Here is a 26,584-nt window from a genome sequence, read left to right on the forward strand (position 1 = left end):
ATCAGCAAGGGGAAATTCTAGGGGGAAAGGAAAGGTCTAGTATAGACAAGAACCCGTGTTGGAGTTCACTCCAGTTCAGCATAAGCTGGTGGGACTGCTGCCCATGTTATCCCCTGTCGTGAAGTTAAAGGACTAAAACTTAAGTTGACCTAGCTACTTTGCTCAGGGACGTAGTTACGCTGACCTAAGCCCCAGTGTAGACACCACTTGGTTGACGGAAGAATTATTCCGTCAACCTAGCAACCACCTCTTGAGGGGGTGGATTTACTACAGCAACAGAAAAACCCCTTCTGTTGCTGTAGCAAGTGTCTACACTATAGTGGCATAGCTGCAGTGCTGCCACTGTGTGCTTGTAGTGTAGACATACTCTGTTTCCAGGGCAAGCATGCTGGCACTTTTTTCACCACGACTAAATGAACATGATAAGCTAGGGGGGGAAGTAATGTGTCTTAAAAACAGGTTTCAGAGTAGCAGCTGTGTTAGTCTGTATTCGCAAAAAAGAAAAGGAGTACTTGTGGCACCTTAGAGACTAACAAATTTATTTGAGCATAAGCTTTCGTGAGCTACAGCTCACTTCATCGGATGCATCCGATGCTCAAATAAATTTGTTACTCTCTAAGGTGCCACAAGTACTCCTTTTCTTTTTTGTGTCTTAAAAAGCAAACAATCTTTTTATATCAACTGTTCAATGAAATCCCCTCTCCTTCTCCCTCAGCCCCCTCGTACTGACCAAAGGAGTGTGTGTTCCCAAATTCTTTGTTTATTGTCATCCACTGCTGTGTGACATTTGGACTGATCTAGAAGATCCTTGGTGTAGGGATCTGATTGATAAGGCACTTTTATCTTCACTTGTTTTATAACACACCAGGGAGACTTATGTTGCTATCTAAATTCTAATACTACTACTTTCGGATTACATTGTTCTGTTTCTTCATGGAAATGATGGCTAGAAACAATCCTGTGGCCCTTTAAGAGGAGATCTGAGTCAAACAAGGGCTGTGAAAAATTCCGTTGAACTATATTAAGAATCTTTGTCCTTGAGGAGAAAAGCAAGGAAAAGCTGCCTGCTAGGAACAAAACCTTGGAGGGAAAAACTTGCATTTCATGGGGATTGGTTTATGTGAGGTATGGTGGTTTCACTCTTCCTGTTGTTTCTAGAGCCCGGAGAAAGTGATTTAACACAACATTTAGGACATCTTATTGAAAATATCCATGCCCACTGGTACAGTTATAAATGATGAAATCTGTCCCATTTCCCCTGAATCACTTCAGCTACCTTCCTCAGGATCGTGCTAAGTCTTTCTCAAGTCTCTCACTGGGATGGTTTCCGGGGTACCCAGGACTTGAATCACCTTGTTACCCCTCTGCATTCAGAATGAAGGAGACTTGCTTGTTCTTAACTGGGTGTCTGCTCCATCTCCAGCCTGTTAGCCCAGAGCAGAGTGCTTGGGTGGCTATGCCAGCCCTTACCTTGCAGGGTAAAAATAGCACACCCCAGTCCCTGAGTCCCTTTGAAGCGTTCCCCTCGTAGCATCCAGCCACCTTCGTCTCCAAACGCTCACAGAAATACCAGGTCCACTAACCCCAAGGGAATAGCGAACACATTGGTTTGTATGATTCAATGCAGGATCAGCTCCTTGCTTAATACCACAACATGGAGATATATTTATAGTGAAAACAATAAGTTCATTGTCAAAGATTCAAGAGATAATGAGTAAGGGTAATGGAAACAAAAGGTTACATATAAAATAGAATCATAATATGCTTTCTAGAGACTAACCTTAACTGTTAACTAAATGATCACTTATCACTTAACTAAGTGATCACTCTCCTTACAGTGTGTATGATAAAACCCATTGTTTCATGATCTCTATGTGTGTATATAAATCTCCCCACTGTATTTTCCACCAAATGCATCCGATGAAGTGAGCTGTAGCTCACGAAAGCTTATGCTCAAATAAATTTGTTAGTCTCTAAGGTGCCACAAGTACTCCTTTTCTTTTAACTGTTACTGTTAGGTTAACTTCCTGTCTAATGAAGTTTATCTCACCCAAAGCCTTTGCCAGCATTTTCAGCCCAGGCTTGTTGAGATCCTGTTTTTATGAATGTAAACGCACTGCCCATTTACTTCCTAGATGCAAAAGGATCGGGTATCTTCTTTGTTCCCCACATAGAGTCCAGCAAATCTTTGAAGTATATCTTAGAATCATAGAATCATAGAATATACTCCTGATAAAGGTATCTCTTTCCATGCTGTGCTCTTCCCTGTTGACTTCATGTCTCTCTGTATGTAAATATGCCTCCCTTGAGTTCACTTACAGTGCTTAATTTACATTCCGACAGAGAGGCTGGTGAATAAACAACTTTTATCTGTCAGGAAGTCTATTTGTCCACCTCCGCTGGAATACAGAATCTAGGAACGTGTTTTCAGTATACATACATAACTCCTTACATTGTGTCTGCACATACATTTCACAACAATATTAATGACCAGTGTGAGCCTGGCTTTTGTCTGAAACTCCACGTGACGTTCTTTTGGTGAACCAGAATCAGGATATTCTTGTAATCCCTTGCTGGCTAGCATTAAAAGCATCTCGGATCACACAAACATTTTTTATTTTTTAGTTGCCTTCAAATCACGGTTATTTGGCCTCTTTGGCAAAAGAAGCCCCTTTTTAAAATAAATGAAGCAATATAGAAGTTACAGAATCTTGAGAGAAAGACTCTCTGCATGATCTAGAATCATCTCCTTGTCATTAGGGAAACCCACAATGAATTGAAGCCATGTCCGGGCTTCCCCGGTGTTAGAGATTTCACCTTTCTCTTTGCAGGATTGAAGCACAGTAAGTGTTAGACCTGAAACATTAGGGGCAGATAAGCTTATCCTGATTTTACATGGTTTCTCAGCTGCTGTTCTTTGCAAAGTTAATTAATTTGCCCCTATCAAAACAGATGTGGAGACGTGCTTGGCAAGGTTTTAGATAAAGTGTAGATCTTTCACCAAGCAGAAATAACTGGGGCTGACAAACACATTATGTGAAAGGTCAGTTCCTACTCAAGCTGCCTAAATTAACACTTTCCATTTTGAAAGAGTTCAGCAAATGAGGGCCTTCTGCCTCCTCTACGGCTACAAAGCCATTGAGGAAAGAGGTCTTCTTCAAGGATCACCTTGTCTTGTTTTAAAATCCTCTGCCATGAAATGTGTTTGGCTGTCAAACTGCTTTGCTTTGCACCTGAGGCCCCATCTTCACTGGCCAAAGGGCCATGCTTAAAACCGTGTTTAAACACAGTTGAAACCTGAGTGGAGCAAAATCGGTATCTGCAATACAATGTAGCTGGTGTGTGTGTGTACGTGTACAGGGCCAAAAGATGTTAATCCCGTGTGTGTGTGTACAGGGCCAAAAGATGTTAATCCCGTGTGTGTGTGTACAGGGCCAAAAGATGTTAATCCCATGTTTAAAAACTACCAACTTGGGTTGGATTTGTACCAGAGAGCAACAGATGAAAGGCTATCTGGCCTTGTCTTACATCATTTATTTCAGCTTCCTATGTGGACACTCTTATTTTGGGTTGATGGCATAGTTTGTTTTATCTCAGACTTCTTCCTAATCTGTTTAAACTAAACTGAAATAAGTCTTGCTGAAACCAGAATAAACATGTCCACTCGGCCTTCTGCACTGTTTTAATTAAATCACTTTAAAATGATATCTTATGTTAAACTGGTACAACTTTGCAGGTAGGCAAGTCCTGTCTTCCATTACCAATCCTCCGAGCTGTCCAGTTCCCCATGAGTCTGTTTACAGTGTATATAGTTTAAGAAATGTCAGTTTTCACTTTCATTTAAATTTAAGCTGACAGTCAAATGTTACAGTTGCCTGTTAACCTCCTCTTCTCTTCCTGCGTTTCCTGAGCCTGTAAGAAGTATTTTCATTCTTGTACTTATCTTGAAGTCAGCTGGATCTCGCATGCCCTACAGCACAGTGACTTAATTGAAATGGAGCTGTAATGTACTCTCTCGCTCCCAATGAACTGCTGTGCTATACAGAGGACTTAATATTCCTAGCCACTTTTCAGAACTGAACCCTGCTTTCAGGCTGGTGAGAACTGGTACCAAAATAGCCTTGATTAATCACAGCAAATTTGGTTGTTCAGTTTTCTTCCAGTGAACTGTTTACTACAACAGCTGTTAAAAGAATCGGAGGCTGTATGCACACTTTTATGGTACCTGAGGACATCTGAAGGTCAAGTAAATATGCAAGTGTCTTGCTTTTTAAACTCTACTCCTTATGTAGAAATATGGGAGAAATATCTAGGCAGTCATTACCTAAGGAATCTGCCAGCCAGAATTTTAGGCCCTTGGAAATAATCCTGTTAATAAAAGAAACATCTTATATTTTCAGTTAAAGATATTCTCTAGCTGACTGTGGAGTGTTTGGGAGAGCAGTCGGAATGGAGAAGGACACCAAACCCTTATCATTCTGTTGTAGCAGCCTCCATTAGATAAAATTTCTAACTCTGCGCTATCCCTCCCTCCCTGCAGAATATGCAGATGGACTCTGCAAGATTGGCAGAGGAGGTTCACGCCTGTGCTGCCACAGGCAGTTCATCCCTAGCAGAGCTGGCAGGAACAGAGTGAAACAGACAAGGATTGTCCTCATCAGTTTCACTCTGCTCCTTTGAAGTGCTACTGGGGGTGTCCTATCTCCAGATGGTTCAATATACTCCAGGCCTCTTGAGCTTCAGGAGTTGCTCTGTAGGGACTGGGAAAAATAAACAATACAAGAGGAAGTTGCCTCTGTTGTCTAGTCAGCACCTCAGAGTTCAAATTTGAGCCTCCACTTTCATATGAGTTTTGGATGTGGGGATTGCAGCAGAAGGCAGCATGTTCAACTCAAGCCTCAAAGAGGCTAGAAGTACCATGCACCCGCATTTCTGGTTGACTATAGGCACAACATCTTATCACCCATATGCAACCCCTGGAGTATCGAAGATGAAGGGGAGGGAATCTTGAATTAAAAGAGGGGCAGAGAGAGGAAGAAATAGGGAGACATGGAGGAAGCGATAAATCTACACGATCTAGCAGTGAAGAAGTAGAGTCAAGCGGAGGACACAATGGAGCAGTGAATAGTGTATGCTTAGTAGGGAGATTCTGTTAATGAGTTTTCATAACTAGAGTTAATTGGATGGGTATCTGAAAGAAACACAAAAATCAAACCACCTCATAAGTTTTGGAATCTGTCAAAACAGTGGGCAAGAGAGCGTGTTTGCAGAGAGCTGGGGGAGAAGCAGTAATGAGAGAGGCCCGGATAACACTGATGCACAAGCAATGTCTCTTGCTTAGAACATGTAGGGTCTCAGGCCATGTCTACACTACAGAGCCCCTAGTGTAGACGCAGTGTAAACCCCCAAGAGTCATTCTGCTGGAAAACATCTCCTCCCCAAAGGACACTAGCTATTCCAGCAGAAGTGCTCTTCTGTTGACATAATTGCGTCTACACCGGGGATTTTGCTGGCACAGCTATGTTCACTGGGGGAGGTGATTTTTTCCGCAACCACACTCCTGACCTATGTAGCCAGGCTGTCATAATTTTGTAGCATAGATCAGGCCTGAGGCTTCTCTCTGCTTTTATGTGGCAGCAGGAGCCCCTTATTTTGGGCCATGTTGTGTGCTAGTGACCCCATTTTCACACTGTATAACTTGAAAAGTATTGTTAAGATTTGCTCTTGGCTTTTCTTGCTGTTCATTTGTCGCCACTAGGACAGTGGCATATTTCCATAAGGGGCCTTTCACTTTCCCAAGGACTCTGCATCGAAGATAGTAGAGTAACCATTTAGCTCATTAGCAGTACTGATTAATCAACAACCCCCATTATTTGTTTGTTTGATCAAACTTCCCAGAGGCCTAGTCTTCTCACTGGTAAAAATGGTGTCACAGCTTGAATGACCAATCCCAAATTACTAGTAGATTTTTAGTTAATGTGGCAGGAAGAATAAGGGAATTCTTGTTGAAAAATATGTCTGATGTGCTTTGTCTCACGTAAATGTGTTAAAATGATTTGCTTTATTAATGACAATGTTTGAAGAGTCTGATAGGAAGATTAAGAGGAACAGTATTAGATAGTTTACATACTTCGGGATCAAACTGAAAAACTGATCACAATAAAACCAACAATATATTTTAAAAGTACTGTTGTTGGAACTAATTTGACCACTGAACGTATTTACAAGATGAACTAAACAGATACAACTACTAATTGTGGCCTGTATCTCTGGGTCCAATTAAATTAATACCAGATTTGCCATCCGAATGCAGCCAAAGGTCTCTTTGACTTAAGTGGGAGCTTTGGCTGCTCAAAGGCTGCAGCACTGAGGGCTTAATAAATAACTGAAACAAAGGCATTGTTTTCTTTATGAGATGCAGTGTTTTGTTTAATTGTGAATAAAAGTGATGGCAAAGTGTTGCATCATTCAGTGAACGCTGTATGGCAAGTAAGCAGTGTTAAATGTCAATGTATAATTAAAAGCAAAGGTGTTTAGGAGCTCTTTGGTTGGAATCTTCATAATTCTATTAAAAATTGTGGCTCTGAACCTTTTCTATTTTCAAAAATGCCTAAGAGACTCTCTTTGAAAACCAATTTTGTTGATCTGTGGTAGTCAATCTGCAAAATGCCTTGCAAATTCTCAGCTACTTATCCCTTAGCTTTTCATGCAGTGCTCTAGGCTTACACTCGAATTTGAATAAGAGACCAGATGCATAATGTATGGACGTATTTGCTACAAGTAGTTATGTTTGAGAAGGCACAGTGACTAAAAATAGAGATGGGCTTGGGATACAAAATTTTGATCAGAATTTGAACTGCTCCAATGTTTGAGGGAGGTTTGGATCTAGAGTTTTGATTTAGGCGTAGATGCTTATAAGTGGATACATCCTTTGTTGCTTCTGCAGAACTTGAAACATTTATCGGATACATTCTAACTAAGAGATTAAACCTACCAACCAGAAGCTGATGTGAAAGATGAGAAAGTATCTTAGTAATGTCCAGGGGCAACATACCCTGCCATAGCTTTCCCAAGTAGCAGCAAAGTGAAATTTACATGATTGCTGTCAGTTTTACTTCTGCACACAGGTTTCTGGATAACAGCAGCGAAGTCGTGTCAATTAAAGGCTGTGTTTGTATGATGAGGCATGGCAAGCCTGGGTGTGAATCTATAGCACACTAGCTTGCCACACAGGAACATCCTGTGTGGACACTGCTACGGCACGCTCCAGGACTTTCACTGCAGCTTAGGAACTATGCTTTCAAATGGTAGGTTGCTAAGCAGCACTCCAGGACTTTCAGGGGACTGTTGCAGTGTCCACACGTTTCTGTGTGACAAGTGGTGCACTGTAGATTCACACCCAGGCTTGTCACGCAGGCACGACCTTAGTCTCCTGCTTCTTGGGATGGCTTGAGCAGACACAGAGGCAACAGAACTGTCTGTCTACAGCCTCAAGAAGAGAACACTTCCTTAATTCACATCTAGTTCATGCTTGGAAGGTTCTGTTCACCACCATGAGTGTTAGAAATGTACCTTTTTCAAAAATGAAAGCTTAAATTTTGCAGAAATTTGTGGATTTTACCTCTTCACCTGACAGGGAAAGCTTCCCATTCACCAGTGGCAAGGAGAGGAGAATTTTTAAGACCCAGCTTATTATGTTGTGAAGGAAGTACTCTTTATGCTGATATTTCTCTCTTTCCTATATAATATACACGTGTGCTTCTGTAGCACTAGTGTTTAAAGCAGCGTTTTTCAAATGCAGCCACTGTGTGGGGTTTTCCTGTGGCCATGACGACCTCCTGGGTAGAGACGGGAGAAGGGGCAAAGCTATGAGACTCCAGGAGGCTCCGGAGGTGGGTTGGGCTTCAGCTCCCCACTTCCCACCAGCTCCAGCCATGGGGCTCCGGTTCTAGGCATCAGCCCAGGGGAACAGGGCTTCAGCAGGACCAGTCTTACTGGGCACCATGGTCAAGAAGCAAGGAGTGGGGTGAGCCTGGGGTGTGAGGCCATGGAAGGGAGCTCAGGGCAATATGGGGGAGGAAGCAGCGGGGCCTGTGGGGAGCCTAGGGGAGTGGGTGGAGGCAGCAGGGGCCGGGGATGATCTGTGGAGGAGGGGGAAGGCAGCAGGGCCAGGGGCACCAACATAAAACTGTATATTATTTTTATTACTGAGTCTGCAGAAACCCCCTGCATAAATCAGTTACAATGATTTGGGCATGTATATGTGCATATTTGTTTGTTTTTCCTAAAGTCAATTAAGTATTTTAGGGAAATTTGTCAGAGTGGCCACCAGCAAGAGTTGGTGGTCTCCTTCTGAGGCCACCAAAAATTTTGTTGTGAGAACCTCTGGTTTAAAGTGTGGGGTCACTTTAAGTACTGTCTTAGCAAAGTTGCTGCTCCCAGATTATGATAGACCTCTCACTTTTTTTCAGACCACTGTCAGCACTGTGTAGCAACTTCCATCCATACTGTTTTCCAATATAAGTGAATTAAGCCTCAGAACAGTCTGTGTAGTAGAAAAGGACTATCTTCATATTAAACATGGGGAAACTGAGTCATGGAGAAGTAAAGTGATTTTTCCCAAAGCTTTTGGCCATAGGTTTTGGGCCTGGGAGTTAGAATTCCTGTCCTCTAACCTGACCAACACCACGCTTCTTCTCATGTTGCTTCTCTCTCCAAAGCCAAGTTTTATTTTTATGAAAAAATACAATTTTTGAAGCATTTTGGTTTTTTGTGAGAAAGCCAAGCTTGCATGTATGTGAGAAGGAGAGAATCAGGAGAGAGGAGGAAATGTTTTTCACCAATTACGTTTTTTTTCAGATGCCTGATTAACAAAGCTGCTCTTTAAAAACTTGGTCTGGACGTGGGAGTGAATGAGGTTTGGTGCTGTTGTCTTGTTTGAAGAAATTTGGTTTAGAGACAGCAGAGTGAAATGTTTGCTAATAACATAGCTCGTACTTGCAGTACATGACTATCCCTAGCTTTAACAAGGCATTGACGTGGGATGTAATTGAAATTAACGTCTGTGTGCAAACCAGGCCAGTAGCCATAGGTTCCAAACACATTACTTCATTAGGAAAGATTAATTGCCACAAAACTGTGGCTGATGCTATTAGTTGGAAACCCACCTCCCCAAATAATAGGAAATTCAGGAGAATTAGGGCTTGTCTACACTACAGGTTACGTTGGTATAACTTATGTCACTCAGGGGTGTGAATAAGGCACCTTCCTGAGTGATGTAAATTACACCGATTTAAGCAATGCTGTGTTAGTAGGAGAGCTGCTCCCGCCAACATAGCTCCTACCTCTCGTAGAGGTGGTTTTCTTATGCCGCCGGGAGAGCTCTCTCCATCGGCATAAAGTGTCTTCACCAGAGGTGTTGCAGCTGCGCCGCTGTAGCGTTTCTAGCATAGACTAACCCTCAGTCTCCGTTTCGGGCCTTAGCCCAGAACAGCAGAGCCGTTGCCCTCTCATTGCCTATGTCTTTGGCTGGGGAAGACATGGATTGGATTATCCCCCTCAGATCTTTCAGAAGAAGGAATGAAAGGAGCAGGAAAAACTACTCAAATGATCAGCCATCTGTCAGAGGGAGAGCATTTGATTTCGGGAAGTGTGTGTGCATTTTGAGGGTGGGGTTCTATGTAGCCTCATCCCCTGGCAAGCCCCGAGGCAATGCCTCCAGGAATCAATGATGTCTGTGTCAGCATTAATTCTAATTGGTTTCCAGTCCAGACCTTTCGAGTCTCTTCAGGATTGTGGGTGTCTGTGGCACAAGAGCAGGTCAGAAGGCAGGGGCAGCCTGACTCCTTGGGGGTTACCCTCTGGAGAGGCAGGAAGAGCAGTAGACTTTTCCTATAGATCTTGGGAATTCCATGAAGTTGGAGAGCCCCACCCCTTCAAGGGCTGCAGAAATTTCTGCTTAATGCTGGCTCCCCAGCCCCACTCCTCTCTAAATTAATGTAGGAAGGCACAATTCTTTAACACTTAGTACAATAGAAAGGATTGCCTGCATCTCTGCTCTGACACATTTTCATTCCTTATTTTAAATATAGATTAGGAATCATTCAGGTTGGGATACTCTGACAGGAATTAGCTATAAACAGATGGGCCTAAAGCCTCCAGAATCTGAGGATCTGACCGTTAGGATGGAGATGATGACCCCAGGCCAATGGGTCCATTTTGGAACAAGGGAAACAAATCTACCAGAGACTATTCTGTCCTCTTCCTGTAGACACAGGATTTTGGTCTCTTGTACTTTATTATACTATAAAACCATATGTTTCATATGCTCAGTATTGGATGATACAATGTTAACCAACAAGCACAGAAGGACTTGATTCTCCCCGTCTTGCACATTGTATCCTCATTACAACTTCACAAAGTGGGTGTAAAACACTACCATTCTAATCTGATAGCATTTCACTTCACACTTACTTTGCACAGGTGTAAATAACAACACAAACTGCAAGGCAAAGGAGAGGTCAGGTCCAGATACCTCCCCTGTTCGTGTTTGAATCTTGAGGCTCTTGAATCTTGAGGCTCTTCTGAATGTCTCCATTGCTTGTTAAGTTTTGTTTGACAAAACCAAAAGGAGGGGCAGTGGGGAAAAAGTAGGAGACCACAGAGTGGGAGCCTTCAGGATAAGATAGGTTTCAGAGTAGCAGCCGTGTTAGTCTGTATTCGCAAAAAGAAAAGGAGTACTTGTGGCACCTTAGAGACTAACAAATTTATTAGAGCATAAGCTTTCGTGAGCTACAGCTCACTTCATCGGATGCATTTGGTGGAAAAAACAGAGGAGAGATTTATATACACACACACAGAGAACATGAAACAATGGGTTTATAGTGTGTATGATAAACCCATTGTTTCATGTTCTCTGTGTGTGTGTATATAAATCTCTCCTCTGTTTTTTCCACCAAATGCATCCGATGAAGTGAGCTGTAGCTCACGAAAGCTTATGCTCTAATAAATTTGTTAGTCTCTAAGGTGCCACAAGTACTCCTTTTCTTTTCAGGATAAGATAGTGTGTGTGTGTGTGTGTGTGTGTGTGTGTGTGTGTGTGTGTGTGAGAGAGAGAGAGAGAGAGAGAGAGAGAGAGAGAGAGAGAGAGAGAGAGGTGGGCAAACTACGGCCTGTGAGCTACATCCTGTGGGACCATCCTGCCCGGATCCTGAGCTCCTGGCCGGGGAGGCTGGCCCCGGCCCCTCCCCTGCCATGCCGTGCTGCCAGAGTTCTGGTCTGCTGCTCCTGCCCGGCAGCGTGGGCGGTGTGGCTGGCTCCAGTGGGACTGTGAGCTCCTGCTGCTCTGAGCAGCATGGTAAGGGGGCAGGGAGTGCGGGGATTGGATAAGGGGCAGGAGGTTCCAGGGGACGGGGAGCAGGGGGGGTTGGATAGGCATGGGAGTCCTGGGGGGGGCTGTTAGGGGGCGGGGGTGTGGCTAGGGGGCGGGGCACTCAGGGGACAGGGAATGAGAGGGGTTGGTTGGGGGTGAGGTCCTGGGGGGGTGGTTGGGGCAGGGGCTCCCGGGAGGAGGTGGTCAGGGGACAAGGAGCAGGGGAGGTTGGATAGGTCAGGAGTTCTGAGGGGGCCAGTTAGAGGGCGGGAAGTGGGAGGGGGCGGATGGGGGCAGGGGCCAGGCTGTTTGGGGAGGCACAGCCTTCCCTACCCAGCCCTCCATACAGTCCCACCCCTGTGATAGATGTTAGTCGTATCAGTTAATCCACTACTGCAAAGCACTCATACTATGGTGATGAGGGTGTCTAAGAACTTATATAGACTTTAAAATGAAGTTAACGTTGTAAAGTCTAAGCACTCTACAATTAGGAAATGCTAGAATTAATGACAGGTTTCAGAGTAGCAGCCGTGTTAGTCTGTATCCGCAAAAAGAAAAGGAGTACTTGTGGCACCTTAGAGACTAACAAATTTATTAGAGCATAAGCTTTCGTGAGCTACAGCTCACTTAATTTGCCCCTCTTATGCGTATATCTTACAATACTCTTTAATTACATGATCATAATCTATTTTTCCACAACACTCTTGTCTCATTCAGTGTACAGGATAGAGGGTGCTCACTTAATGAGCAGCTATTCAATATTTTGTTTTATCCTAAATGGTCAGTGTGTGGCCCCAGGCCTTATTTGCTGCACACTATTCAAACCCTGCTCTGAAAACAGAAATATTAACTTCCTCGTGGGCTCATATATGGTGCTTATCATGATAACCTCCAAGTGCTTCATAAACAATGAATTTACCTTCAAACCACCCCTCTGAGGAGAGGTGGCATTATTATTTGTTTTACAGATGGGGAACTGGGGCACAGAGAGATTAAGGTCAAACGTGCCCATTAATTTTGCATGCCCAATTTGTGATATCTATGACCTGATTTTTCTTTTCCCTAGTGAGTTTAGCATTTTATAGCAATTTGTGTTAACAGTACAGCTTTCATTGACTTAGCTAGGGCATTAAGAGCACAGAAGAAACAGCTTCCCTGCTTCCAGTTCTTGTGCTTAGCACTACAGCAAACCCATAGCAGATGGGGTGTGCAGTTACATGAGAGAGTCTTATTTAGCCTTTTGTGGCCCCAGGCTGGAGGAGGCCCAGGGCAGATGGAATGTTTAGAGAATTTATCTGTCAATTTGTAACAACTTTCTACTGGGTATGTGTGAACTGCGATTTTGAGAGGCTCATAACTTGGCTACATGTGTCAGACTTTCATGGGGTTATCAAAAAGCACATCCCTGACATCAGGGCAAGCTCCCTGCCATATTTCAAGTCCCTGCTCCAAAGCCTGGGGGTGCTGGAGCTCCTCATTGAAACTGAAGAATTTTTTAACCTGGGTTAAACAGCCAGTTTTTCCCTAACCTCATTCTGAAAAACTGCTGAATTGTTAATCAGTCTGAGGCATACACCTGCCATGGAAAACGTCAGTCCAAATGGCAAAGTTATGAACAACTGAAAACAGAGTCTTACAATGGAAAGTGTCAGGTAACCTGAGCTATAGGCAGCAGCACTACCAGCCCTGCCTCGAATAGAATAGAAAGTGGATACCAAGCTCAGGAGCCAACTAGACCTTATCCTTCTTTTTCCTCTTTCTTTGGATTCCTTGACTAAGAGCAGTGGGGGGAATGGCTGGGAGTTGGCAGTCTGTCTGTCTCTGCATGGGGTGCACTTTGGTGAGTAGTTGACTATCTTGTTTAAAGCAAAGGATGTTTCACAGCATACAAATAGAGAAGTGAGATGAAAACATAAAATACTCTTGCTAGAAAGTTGCAACATGACACTACTTTATTTCTTAGAATAACACACAAGAATCCCAAAACAGAGAGGTACAACTCATCCCACTTACATTTAGGGTTGTCAACCTTGCAGATTGGCAGGGAGTCTCCTGGAATTGGCCTCAATCTCTCAGTGACTATTAAAGGCAATCCAGGAGATTTTAATAGGCCAAAGTCTGGTTGGTAGTGCAGTGGGGCTAAGGCTCCCTACCTGCCCTGGCTCTGCGCGGCTCCCGGAAGTGACCAGTGCATCCCTATGGCTCCTAGGCACAGGGCAGGGCAAGGGTGTTTGGGTTTATGCGATTAGTCAGTTGGCAACCCTACTTACTCTAGGCTGTCTGTCTGCAAACTGCTGAGGACACAAATTGCACACTTCCCTACAGAACTCCCTACCTTGCAAGCAGGACCAGACAACCCCTTAGGATTCAAAGTGACAGCTCATAATTTTAATGCAGTTTTCAATATACCATACTCATGACATGGCATCAGGAGCTGCCAATCATTCAATAAGTGCTGTGTTCTTTGGATACAAGTGCTTCTCAGTGTACTCCTGGGGGAATACTGCGCCTGCTCAGAATTTATGTCCCCTGCAGATTTCTTTGCTTCCCTGCAGAAAAATAACTTTGATAGGGAAGCAAAGGGAAGCCACAAGAGCGGTCATGCGACCGTTCCCAGCAGTATGTTTTGGATGCCCAGGGCTGCCAGTGGAGAGGTAAATCACTGTGTGGCAGGAGGTGGGACTGGGGAAGATACAGCTGGTAGCTCCTACCATGTGGTGGGCTCAGCTGCTAGTTCCTCTTGGCTGGGGAGGACAGGATTTCCTCTTCCCCTGCATGGCATCCGGGGCTGGGTCAGACCCACCCCAGATTTCTCCCCCAGCTGCAGGAAGTTCTGCAAACAACCCCACCCCCCTGCTTCCTGCACCCATCATTCCTCAGCTTCAGAGGGAGGGATCCCTGTACAGGGAGCTGCTCCCCCATCTGCCCAAGTCCCAGGCATCCAGATTCCCTCATACCGAGACCCTTCACCAAGCCTCAAGAATTTTGCAAAATTTTTAATTTTTCGGCATAGAATTTTTAATTTTTTGGTGAAGAATGCCCTCAGGAGTATCAGTGACACCCGCTGCAGAGTGCAAGTGACTAGTAATGAGTGTTTAAAGTCCAATTCACTCTGTAATCTGTGCCCCTGGAAAATAGTTTTTTTTTTTTTTCTGCAGAGGTGAGCAGAATTAGTGGAGTTCCTCTGCACTGGAGTGAGTCAGAAGCAATTCAGAGTGAATTACAATGTATGTAACCACCAAAGCTGTGCCAATTCTTCACCATAATCATTTGTTTGAATGTTGTATCCACATTCTAGAGATTTTTCTGTTTGTGTCATTTAGATTATAAATGCTTTGTGTTTGTATAGCAGAAGGGCCTCTAATCCTGATTGTGGCCTTTGAGTACTACCATAATATAAATATTTACTGGTAATAATTCATGGTACAGGCGTGTGTGATAATGAAAAATGTAAGGTAATGATGCCCAGTTAAAGCTTGCCTGCAGCCATCTAAAACAGCAAGGGACCAAGATGGCAATTGGTTAGGAAAAGCTTGTGCATCCTGGCCTTTATTAATCAAGTTTAGAGACTTGAAAAACCATTTCAATCCTTACATGTACTCATCAGGCTCTTCAAATTAGCAAAATCAATATAGACTGCTTCATGCAGCATAAAATCTTCTAGGCAAGGGCCGTGTGTAGGTGTTGTAAAGCACCCAGTACTTTTGGGTTAAAACTTATTTTAGAAAAAACAGCAAGAAACCCTTAACTGTGTTTCTGATTCACCTGAGATTACTAAGAATTAGAGAATTTAATTTAATTTACACCTGGCATCTTGGATGATGAAAATGGGCACAACCATTTCACTGCCAGGTTCTCATGTGCTAGCACAACACTGCAATATATTAGGCTCCGATCTTGCAAAGGACTCTGCAGGTGCACAGTGGCAGTGCACCCACACCTGGTCCTTTGCAGGATTGGGAGCTCTGGTTGAAAACTCTAGGGGGATGTTTAAAAATATCGTTTCCTCCTTAAATTGTGAAAAATATTTCTGTTCAGTTGTGGAAATAAGCTACATTTTGATGACAGTGTCATTTAATCTGGCATCCATGTACTTGCTCAGAGCCTCAATGCTCATATTGGATGATCTCCTTGTCCACTATAGAGAGCTTATAAAGAAGAGACATCTTGTCAGCTTTTTAGTAAATAGCATTCCTAGTTACTATGTTACCTAGTTACCAGGAAATAACAATAAAATGCCTTTCTGCTTTACAGAGGACCGTCTTGTCTAACTCTCTTTCTTTCTGTCCTCCAGACTTCGTTTTATGGCCGATTCAGGCATTTCTTGGACATCGTTGACCCCCGCACTCTCTTTGTTACTGAGGTAATATATTTACATTGCTTAATCTCTGAGATACTGCTTATTTGATAGATTTGGTTTAAAAGAGAGAAGGAAAGAGAAATGCATAAGTGCAAGAGAGTCCACTGATATAACATTTAGCATTATTTTGAGGGCCCAAATCCGTCAAGTGCAAAGCATGCTCAGTTCCTGTTGACTTCAGTGAGAGTTGAAGGTGCTTTCTACCATTCAGGATGAGGCTGTAATTGCACAAAACCCATGAAATTCAGAGCCAATTTCCCCTGTCCTTTCAATTAAAGTAGAAGAGCTCACAATAAACATCCCCAAGACCTCCCAGAGATTCTTCAGCAAAAAGGGAAGATCAGACTTGACATTCCTTGTATTTCTAAGTGGAAAAACTCCCACAAACAAACTAACAAAAAACCTTTTCAAGCCTTTACACATCAGAGGAGCAGTAAAGGGCACAAGTCCAAATAAATAAATAAAATCTGTTAGAGGTCATTTTTAAGGTTGCTGTGGAAACCTAAAAGTGTGTCTGTACTCTGAGAAGTGACTTTTGTACAAATGGCACTATGAAGTTCCTTGGTGATCATCTCTGTGTCTTCAGATGACACTTATTCAGTTTACAGGTAAAACCTTTCTATTTTCTAACTGACAGTCCCACAAATTCATCCAGGATCTGAAAGTCAACCTTGGTTGTTTCTGACTTGTGCATTGTCACCTGAAATAGAGATTCTGCAATTGGAGGTTAGTTAACAATTCTACTGATGCAGCAAGAGCCAGAATAGAAATAGCTCACTCCCCATTGTACAGCAGTGTTGGCATTGTGATGCTCACTAGAGTCATAAAATGTTGTAAAAAGATATTATGCCATTAAAGTTAGAAGGTACAACTCTGAGTAAGCACAGGGCAGCCAGCACATCTTCTGAGTAAGAAGTTGGCATTGTTACATAGTGACTTTCCTGGTTATAAAAACACTCCAATTTTACAAAATTTATATGTATTTAATTTTGCATTGAGATTGACATTAACATTTGTGTGCATTTAATATTTCATAGAATTATTGTCCTTAAAGATTATTTTCCCCAAAAGATATATTTCAGTTGGTGGATCTTAAACAAAGGTGCATGCTTCTGTCTAGGGGATGACACGATAGAAAATTCACACTTTTTTTGTGTGTGGCAAATGCAGCCACGGATGTAAATTTAATTTCAGCACATTATACAGAGCACTGGCAGCTGAACTGTCCGTTAAAGTCAATGGCAGTCTGGATCCAGTTCTTTGCACATCATACTGAAAACATTCCCGGCAGAGTTTTAAATGTCTGTCTTTTTTTTCCAGTATTGATCAGTTTCATTCAAAGACATAAAGCTATTGGATAGTTCACCCAAGTTCTCTTTGGATTCTGGTCTAAGAGAACCACAGAAAATAAAACTGCTGTTCTCATGCCATAAAATCAAAGTTTATAGCTTCACTTATAAAAACACAAGTTTAGATGAAATATAAAATCCAGTTTTCAAAAGGCAGTGTCCTTGATGTGGAACACAGTCTGAGGAAATAACCTACTAGCAAGAGAGGTTTACAGTCTCATGAGGATGTCTGTGAGCAAGATTAAGCAGGGTGAAAGAGATGCTGTTACTTGTCAATTCAATGGCTTTCGCTAACACTTGAATTGATATTTAAAGAGAACATGAGCATGCATGTGGAAATAGAAAAATTACTACAAATTAAGGCTTGATGCTGTTCTTTAACATTAAATTCACTGTTGATAAATGTGAAGTAATGCACACGGGGGTGGGGGGGATAAATTTCCACTGTGCATTACTGTGTATTCTCTGCAACACTCACATTGGGAGTGACTAGATTGAACTCATTTTTGGTGAGATCAGAACTGGGCCCAAGAGGTGCAGCAAAAAAGTTTTCTTTTTTCAACTTTAAAGAGAAATTTCGTAGTTTAATTTCCTTTATGTTATCAACCTTATGCAGAAGTTCTTAGTTTTCTTTGTTAATGAGGGTGTGAGAAAACAAAGACTCTCAGTAGGAACCCACCCTGTCCTCCCCATCATTAAGGTTTCCTCCTACTTCCTCAGAATAAGAGATGGGCTTGAACCCTGAAGCTGCAAAGCTCTCTTTTAAAGCATTAATTTCCCCTCTGTTAATATTCACTCCTTCTTGTCAACTGTTGGGAATGGGCCACATCCACCCTGATTGAATTGGCCTCATTAACACTGACCCCCAACTTGATAAGGCAACTCCCATCTTTTCATGTGTTGTATATTTATATCTGCCTACTGTATTTTTCACTACATGCATCTGATGAAGTGGGTTCTAGCCCATGAAAGCTTAAGCCCAAATAAATGTGTTAGCCTCTAAGGTGCCACAAGGACTCCTCATTGTTTTTGCTGATACAGACTAACACGGCAACCCCTCTGAAACCTTTTAAAGCACTAACTATTACAACTCTGGGGAGTCTTGTTCTCTATAGAAATATCCAATCCCCCTTGAAATCAGTCTATGTTCTTGGCCTCACTGACATTCTATGACTGTGAGTTCCACAGGGTAAATATGCTCTGTCTGAAACAATATTTTACTTTATCATTTGGGAGTTTATTGCCTAGGATTTTTTTGAATGTCCCTTTGTTCTTGCGTCATGAGACTGTGAAAGCAGAATCTGTACTACCTTCTTAAGGCCAGTCTTTATTTTGTATATTTTATTGAGTCTTCTGTTGTTCTTCTCTTTTCTAAGATAATCCATCCCAATCTGTTTTTAAAAGCACTTACTTCATTTGAGAGCTTTTCCATGCCTCTAATAATTCTTACCACTTATTTCTGAAACCCCTCTAATTCTGCAATGTCCTGATTTGAAATACGGTGACCAATACTGTACAAAGTGTGAAAGTGCATCACTGATTTATATAATGGCATTAGAATAGTCTCTGTATTATTCTCCATCCCATCCCTTATCCATCCTAACATCTTTCTGGCTTTTTTTGACCACAGCTGTGCGTTCAGCAGTGGTCATCACTGACCTGTACACAATGACATCTAGATCCTTTTCCAACACGGATACAATTAATTTAGAATCCTGGAAGGTGTATGAGGAGCTCTGATTTTTCCTTACAATGTGCATTACTTTTCATGTGTCAAGATTGAATTTCATCTGCCATCTTGTTGCCCAGTCACCTGGCTTGGTGAAGGCCCTTTGATATTTCTTAGGGCATGTCTATGGGTACCACGCTGCAGTGGCGCAGTTCATCTGGTGAAGATGCTCTATGCCGACAGAAGAGAGCTCTCCCGTCGACTTAGCGCTGGGCACATGAGCGCTTATATCAGTGTAACTTATGTTGCTCAGCAGGGTGGTTTATTCATAGCCCTGAGCAACGCAAGTTATGCCAACATAGGCTGTAGTGTAGACATCGCCTTAGTCTTCCCTGTACTTGACTAACATAGTAGTTGTGTCAGCTACAAATTTTTCCCCCTTACTATTCTCCCCTTTTCCCAAATTGTTTATAAATATATTAAACATTGGACCTAATATGGGACCATTAACACCCCCCCCAGGCTCTTAACCTTTTTTCATGATTAAAATTAACCATTCATTCCTTCTCTTTGCTTTCTGCCATCTAGCCAAATTTGCTCCATGATAAACTTGACCCGCCACACCCCATCCCATGATTACTTACCTTCTTTAGTAGACTCTTTTATGGAGGGACCTTGTCAAAGGCCTTTAGGAACTTTAAATAAATTATGTCAACTGGTTCTCCTTTATTCACCACATTACTGACACCTTCAAAGACTTCCAATAAGTTAATGAGAGACATTATTTCCCTCTGCAGAAACCATGCTAGTTAAACCCTATCATATCATGATGATTTCTCAGGGATAGTTTAGTAGATTCCCAGAAAGGGAAATTGCCCTGATCATCTCTCTCTCGTTTTTTGGATGGAATTACAGTATACTGAAGCTCCCATGAACTCTCTGCAGCACATCATGGAGCAACATTAACTCTTTTCTCTTGGCTAATCTCTTTCTCAGTAAAACAATTATAAATATCTAGGATCACGTAAAGAACCCCCTAAGCACATACAATCTGCTTTGTTTGTCTATGCAATTGCTGCACTATTGGTGTCTGACTCACTGCTCTGAAATATTTAGAGTGTAAATATAAAAAGCCATTCTGTTCTGTTTTATACTCTAAATGGGGAATGAAATCTAATGGCTGGAAAAGTAAAAGATAGAACACAGCCATATGTAGAAAGCCCTTTCCTGCTGACAGATGGCTACATCTTTCGGGCCTGGAGTTCTTCTCATGGAACAAAAGGATTGTTGTTTGTCTTGCAGGAGACCAGTATCAGAGGAAAGAAATGGACAAATGAGCCTTCTAATGAGAACTGCGAAGATTATTATTAATTCCACAGCGGTTTCAGATGGATATTTTCCATTTCCTTTTCTAAACTGTTTTGTATTGCTAGGCAGTTGCAGTATTCCATCCCAGAGGTGGCTGTATTTTGATGTTCAGCCGAGTGATTCCTCTGCATGGGAAAGCCAAATGGAATTCTGTCATGGATGAGCTTGACCCATAGTTTTGTATAGTCCATTGGTAAAGTTTATGAAGAGTTTGGGGCTTTGTTAGAATGAAAGATGCTATGAAGATGATGATTATTGCAGTTTTGACATTTATGCATTACAAAATTATGAGATTAAATCTGACTCTGGTGTAGATTCTTAATATTTATTGAGTGCCTTGCATTTTTGAGGGCCTCAGATATTAACTCATCCGCAACATGAGGTAGGTAATTGATATTACATTATGATATAATTATATTTAAAATGAGTAAACTGTGATGTTAAGCAAGTGGCAGAGCTGGGATTAGAACTGAGTATTTCCACACTCTGCATGTATCTGTTCAAATTCACTAGGCCATGCTGCCTTGTGGTGATCTATCCAAATTGTACTAATTTTACATACTTTTAGTGCATCTGTCCCACGGAAATCTAGGCTTCAACCCTTAGTTAACGTTGCACATAAGCCTTAAAGACAAGGGAATTCTTATGACAAAATAATTTTCCCGGCAACAAATTTCAAACTTTCCTAATAAGCAGAAAATATTGCACTGCTGAGGTCAGGCCCAGCTATTCTTGTAGTTGAGACTATGTGAAACCTCTTGGTGGGCGACATGCCTATTTTCTGAAAAGTGTGAGATTAAAATGATTGCAGTAATACTTTAAATTGCTATGTAATTAAGCCCCATCAAAGGAAGCAATAGAGATCGGCAGATATTTTTATAAGCCTAATTTATTCCATGTGACATTAACGTAGACAGACTGTTAACACACTGCAGGAGAGGCCCTTCATTTAAGAAAGCTTATAATAAAGCAAAAATTAAATAATAATTAAGAATCAAGTTGCATTCAGAAAGTCCGTGTTTTATCTCTTCCCTTATGCTCTGTCTGAACAAAGAAGTTCTGTCTCTCCCTACATCAGTATTAAGGGCTCAACCCTGCATGATTCTGAGCATCCTCAGCCCCCATACTTCGGTCCAAAGTGGGATTATGCTCACATATCTGAAAGATACCTTCTTATTCAGAGATCTGCTGTCTGTGTTTATTCACTGTCCTGTCTGCGGGTTTTACACTGACAAAAAGTTTCTTGTTCCTATTATCTCTCACTGGAGATTGAATACGGTGGAGTCAGCTGGATTCTAGTCTGCCCTGCGTATCATCAGCAGAGTCGTCAGCTATAATAATTTCTGATTTTTACCAGTGATTGCATAAGTGGCAGAAAGAGGATCTGGATATCCAGCTCTGCTAGGTTGAGTTGTGGTGCTGTCAGCTAGAAGAACCATCTTTTTGTACTCAGCAGATCAGATCTGAACCTTGCTTAGGTTAAATCCACTGCTGTGCAGTGTGTCAGCACAGGACACATGCTCCACTTCAGATCAGGGATTGTGGTGTTGAAGTGCGATGTAAGTGGTGCGTGCTGCTTGTGCTGGTTCTCTGCACAGAGATGAAATTCACTGACTCTTCATTAGAAACGCTGCAGAGGCACAGTTGCAGTTGTGCCACCTAACGCTTCAGTGTAGACACTCACGACAGCGACGGGAGGGGTTCTCCTGTTGTTGTAGTTATGACTTGCCTTTCTGAGAGGCAGTAGCTAGGTCAGAGAAATTCTTCAGTCAACCTAACGCTGGCTACAATGATTGGCTTAACTACGTCACTCAGAGCAGTAGTTTGCCCACCCCGAGGGCTGTAGTTTGCCCACCCCTGATTTATATATTGACTGTGGTTGCCATTTAAATATGCCTGCATGGTTTTCTGGAGGGGAAGGCATGCTGAGCATGATGCTGGGCAGCACCTTCCTACAGTGCCTCTTTCTATATCCTTGGATGCATAAATAAGGGAATCTTGAGTAGGAGAGGTTATTTTACCTCTGTACCTGGAACACTGTTTCCAGTTCTGGTGCCCACAGTTTAAGAAGAATGTTGATAAATTGGAGAGGGTTCAGAGAAGAGTCATGAGAATGATTAAAGGTTTAGAAACATTCCTGATAGTGATGGAGTCAAGGAGCTCATCTGATTTAGCTTAACAAAGAGAAGGTTAAGGGACGACTTGATCACAGTCTATAAGTACCTACATAGGGCACAAATATTTAATAATGGGCTTTTCAGTCTAGCAGAGAAAGATAAAACATGCTCCAATAGCTGGAAGTTGAAGCTCAACAAATTTGGACTGGAAATAAAGCATGCATTTTTAACAGGGAGGGTAATTAACCATTGGAACAATTTACCAAGGAGTGTGGTGAATTCTCCATCATTGACAATTTTTAAATCAAGATTGGATGTTTCTCAATCTAAAAGATCTTCTCTAGCAATTATTTTGGGGAAGTTCTATGGCCTGTGTTATACAGGAGGTCAAACTAGATGATCAGAATGGTCCTTTCTGTCCTTGGAATCTATGACCCATAGAACTGGGCCCCTGACCACCTTCAAAAATCCCATGATAAATTCTGCTGTCAGTTACACCAGTGTAAAACTGGAGTTGCTCCACTGACCTATAAGTGCCTTCCAAAGGCATTTTTAAAAGAGCAACTTCAAAAGAAGACATTCTTAGTCATGATCCATCGCTCTTCACTAGGGCAGGAGAACCGTCTGCATCCTGGAGGGCCAAATCCTATTGCAAACCACGATGGGCTTCAGTGGATCAGGAGGTGGCCCACAAGTGTCTTTATGTAATAATATTCAGCATGATGCAAAAACCGAGCAGCTGTTCAAAGGTGTTTGCCTCGTAAAAAGCTAAGAAAAAGGCTGGTGTACCTCTGACAAATGAAATCACTGTGAATGTTTTGTCAGGATTTTAATCCTTTGCTGGTCCACTGACTTGCCACTACGTTAACATCAGCGAATGATTCATGAACATGCTTTCTATAAAGTCAGCATGAAGTTCAATGAAGCAAACTTCTTTTTGTGAGGTCAAAACCATTGCTTGCTTAGGAAGAACATGACCTAGGAGGGAAGATTGAAAAAATTGGGTTTGTTTCTCTCTGGAAAGAGAGAACTGAGAGGGGACACAACAGTTTTCAAGAACATAAAAGGTTGTTACAAGGAGGAGTGAGAAAAAAATTATTCTTCTTAACCTTTGAGGATAGGACAAGAAATAATGGGTTTAGAGTGCAACAAGGATGGTTTAGGTTGGACATTAGGAAAAACTTAAGCACTGGAATAAATTGCTCAGGGAGGTTGTGGAGTCTCCATCATTGGAAATTTTTAAGAGCAGGTTAGACAAACACCTGTCAGGGATGGTCTAGATAATCCTTAGTCCTGCCATGAGTGCAGGGGACTGGACTAGATGATGTCTCAAGGTCCCTTCCAGTCCTATGATTCTATGACTCTTGAGTCTAATCAGCTCTGTCATTTAAACGCTGGAGAGACACAGGTCAAAGAGCATCTAGACCCTTATACACAGAGTCCACACCTTTCCAGTCCTATGATTCTAAGAAAAGGTTCTAATAAAGAATCTAAAAGATTCTAAGGAGTACTTGTGGCACCTTAGAGACTAACAAATTTATTAGAGCATAAGCTTTCGTGAGCTACAGCTCACTTCATCGGATGCATTACATCCGATGAAGTGAGCTGTAGCTCACGAAAGCTTATGCTCTAATAAATTTGTTAGTCTCTAAGGTGCCACAAGTACTCCTTTTCTTTTTGCGAATACAGACTAACACGGCTGCTACTCTGAAATAAAAGATTCTAATAATCCTGCAGTCTTCTGAGTATCCTCAGAATAGATATCTCACAGACTGTGCCAATGCACTTAGTCCTTGGCATATTCCATTGGTTAAGGATGAGACTAGCTTAATGTTTAATACCTGATTTTTCTAAGTTATGTAAAATCCACATGTTTGATTGGATTGTCATGAAAATTGCAGTGCCTTCTGGATATCCATGGTAGACTTACTGGTCCAAATTTGAGGTCACTTGAACAAGGAGCTCTCTAGATATGTCCTCTTCCCCTCCAAATAAATATGAGGACCATATCATTTTGATATTACAACTTTCTCTTTTTTTCACACAACTGAGGATCAGTTTAGGGACTGATCCTCCCCAAACTGATATAACCTACTCAAGATTGATCTCAGCACCTACTGTCCCTCTGAGGAAGCAATATTTTAAAAGTTATTCAGGTTAAAAGTTTCAGAGTAGCAGCCGTGTTAGTCTGTATTCGCAAAAAGAAAAGGAGTACTTGTGGCACCTTAGAGACTAACAAATTTATTAGAGCATAAGCTTTCGTGAGCTACAGCTCACTTCATCGGATGCATTTGGTGGAAAAAACAAATCTCTCCTCTGTTTTTTCCACCAAATGCATCCGATGAAGTGAGCTGTAGCTCACAAAAGCTTATGCTCTAATAAATTTGTTAGTCTCTAAGGTGCCACAAGTACTCCTTTTCTTTTCAGGTTAAAAGTTATCTTTACAACATGGCTCAATCCAAGTTGACAGACCAGAGAAAGTAAATTTTGCGTATTTGCAGCAGGTCTGGGGCTCTGTTACAAGCCAGTGTTTTCAGGCAGACAAATAATTGGATAGCTCAAGGTGCTACCCTGTGGCTATTGAACCTGAGCAGCAGCCATATGCTGTGAGTTAAGAGTCCTTCTTTCCACAGCTTTCTGAGAATTTGTGTTGTGCAAATTGGTTGCTCTCTGCGTCCATTCGGTGGGAGCTTCTTCTGGAAGTTTTGCTGTGAGAGCACAGGTTCTGAATTAAAAGCTGATATTTCAAAGTTACCTAAAATCCATATGGATACTCAGATTTTACTTTACAGATTTACAAGTACTGTCAAGGAAAATAGCTTAAATTAAACAGAAGGAAAATGAAAGACGCCAGTAAGCAGCAGCAAACTTCAAATGATATTTCTTCCCACGAACTGCTATAGAAAAATAAAGCAGTACACAATAAACATTCAAAGTGATCCTCTAACCCAACAGAATTTTTGCAGGCCTTTTTTACCCTTCGTAAAATGGAAATCCTGGTGCAACCTTAACTGTGGTGGCATCACCCCACCATAATAATGCTGTGCCACTGTAGGGTCAGAGGAACTATTAGTGGCTCAAGTTGTGTCATTGGACTGATGTGTACCGCAACTCTGTATTTCCTGGGGTTTGGAGGTTTAAAGAACAGGTGCACTCAGCATTTTAGAATTACATGAGGCATTGCTGGTTAATCTTAACTCTGTATTAGCAAAGTTTTGGGGCAGTTAATATTTTATTAAAACAGTCTGTTTTATTATTATTATTATTATTATTAAAACAGTTCTAAACCAAGTGCTTTCATATTCTTAGTATGATCATTATGTTTTACGTTTTTGTTTGTTATAGGACACTCATAAGTTGTTTTTAAGCCTTTTGTAATCTTTCACAACCCTCAGCTATTTTGTTTGGAGGCTCATTCCTTTCATAAAGCCTTATTTATTTTTTTGCCTGCTGAGCCAAAAGGAGACATTTAAGGAGACTGCAAGTTTAAAAGCAAAAATTGGGCTTTTTTGTTTCTGTTTGTTGCTGTACTAAACAAGATGAGATCCAGCCAGGGTTGTTATAGTAACTACTAAAATTTCCTCAAGAGAAGAGGAAAAAAATAGAACACAGATCCATTCATTTATTTACTTTAGACTTTCATTCAAAGTTACATGCTGTTCTGTGTAGATGATTTGCAAGGCACATAGTGTAGGTAATTTCAGTGGAAAACCCTGCCCCCCAAATCCCCATATTAATAATGAGCATGAGTCGTTCTCCAGTATATTGAGCTGGCAATACTGGTTTATTGTGGAGCTTTGTAGGGAAAATTGGTTATTTTCTCTGGATCCTTTACTTATTATTCATTCTGTTGTCTTTGGCTTTTCACCTCTGGATCCTGCACTGCCATATCAGATTCTCCTGTTCTTTAGTTCTATATTAATATTCCCTTCCTTTATGAGTATCAGAATTGTGTTGTCTGGGGTGGGGGTGAATTGGAAAAAAAAATCAATTTTTGTCATAGCAAAAAAATGCAAAAGTCATAATTTTATCTCAGTTGCTCTCTTCCCGCTTCATTCCCAAAAGTGGCTGCATATGTTTTCATATACATGAGGTACCTTTTTATCTTTTAAAATAAAAATTAAAATCAAATGTATTCAGGTAGGATAAACCCTTACTACACACAGGATATCGATAACATTTTTATACTTAGTGGTGTTTTGATAGAGCTTGTTATAATTCCTAAATTATATGGTTTTACAATTGGTCCTGTCATTTCTAACCACTTTATATAAAAGGAGGAATGCTCCACAGAAGCTCTATCTACTGGAAGGATTAGGAAGATGGTGCTGCCTCATTTTTTCCCATTAG

General features: G+C 41.7%; 1 protein-coding gene across 14 annotated transcripts in view; it reads left to right on the forward strand.

Moving 5' to 3' along the window:
- Positions 1-26,584, forward strand: part of SFXN5 (sideroflexin 5) — a 167,185-nt gene that overhangs the window by 3,163 nt on the left and 137,438 nt on the right. For 12 of the 14 annotated variants that reach the window (XR_006280653.1, XM_038398445.2, XM_038398444.2 and 9 more), the window contains exon 2: positions 15,666-15,734. Coding sequence is in view for 11 of the 14 variants with exons in the window: in XM_038398445.2 (XP_038254373.1) it covers positions 15,666-15,734 (69 nt within the window). In the remaining 3 variants the exon portion in view is untranslated. Of the gene's footprint in view, positions 1-960; positions 1,126-14,529; positions 14,599-15,665; positions 15,735-26,584 lie in introns of those variants that run through there. The other 2 variants (XM_043512816.1, XM_043512810.1) reach the window with 2 other exon arrangements.

Source organism: Dermochelys coriacea, chromosome 4, assembly GCF_009764565.3.
Source record: "Dermochelys coriacea isolate rDerCor1 chromosome 4, rDerCor1.pri.v4, whole genome shotgun sequence".
Lineage (NCBI taxonomy): Eukaryota > Metazoa > Chordata > Testudines > Dermochelyidae > Dermochelys > Dermochelys coriacea.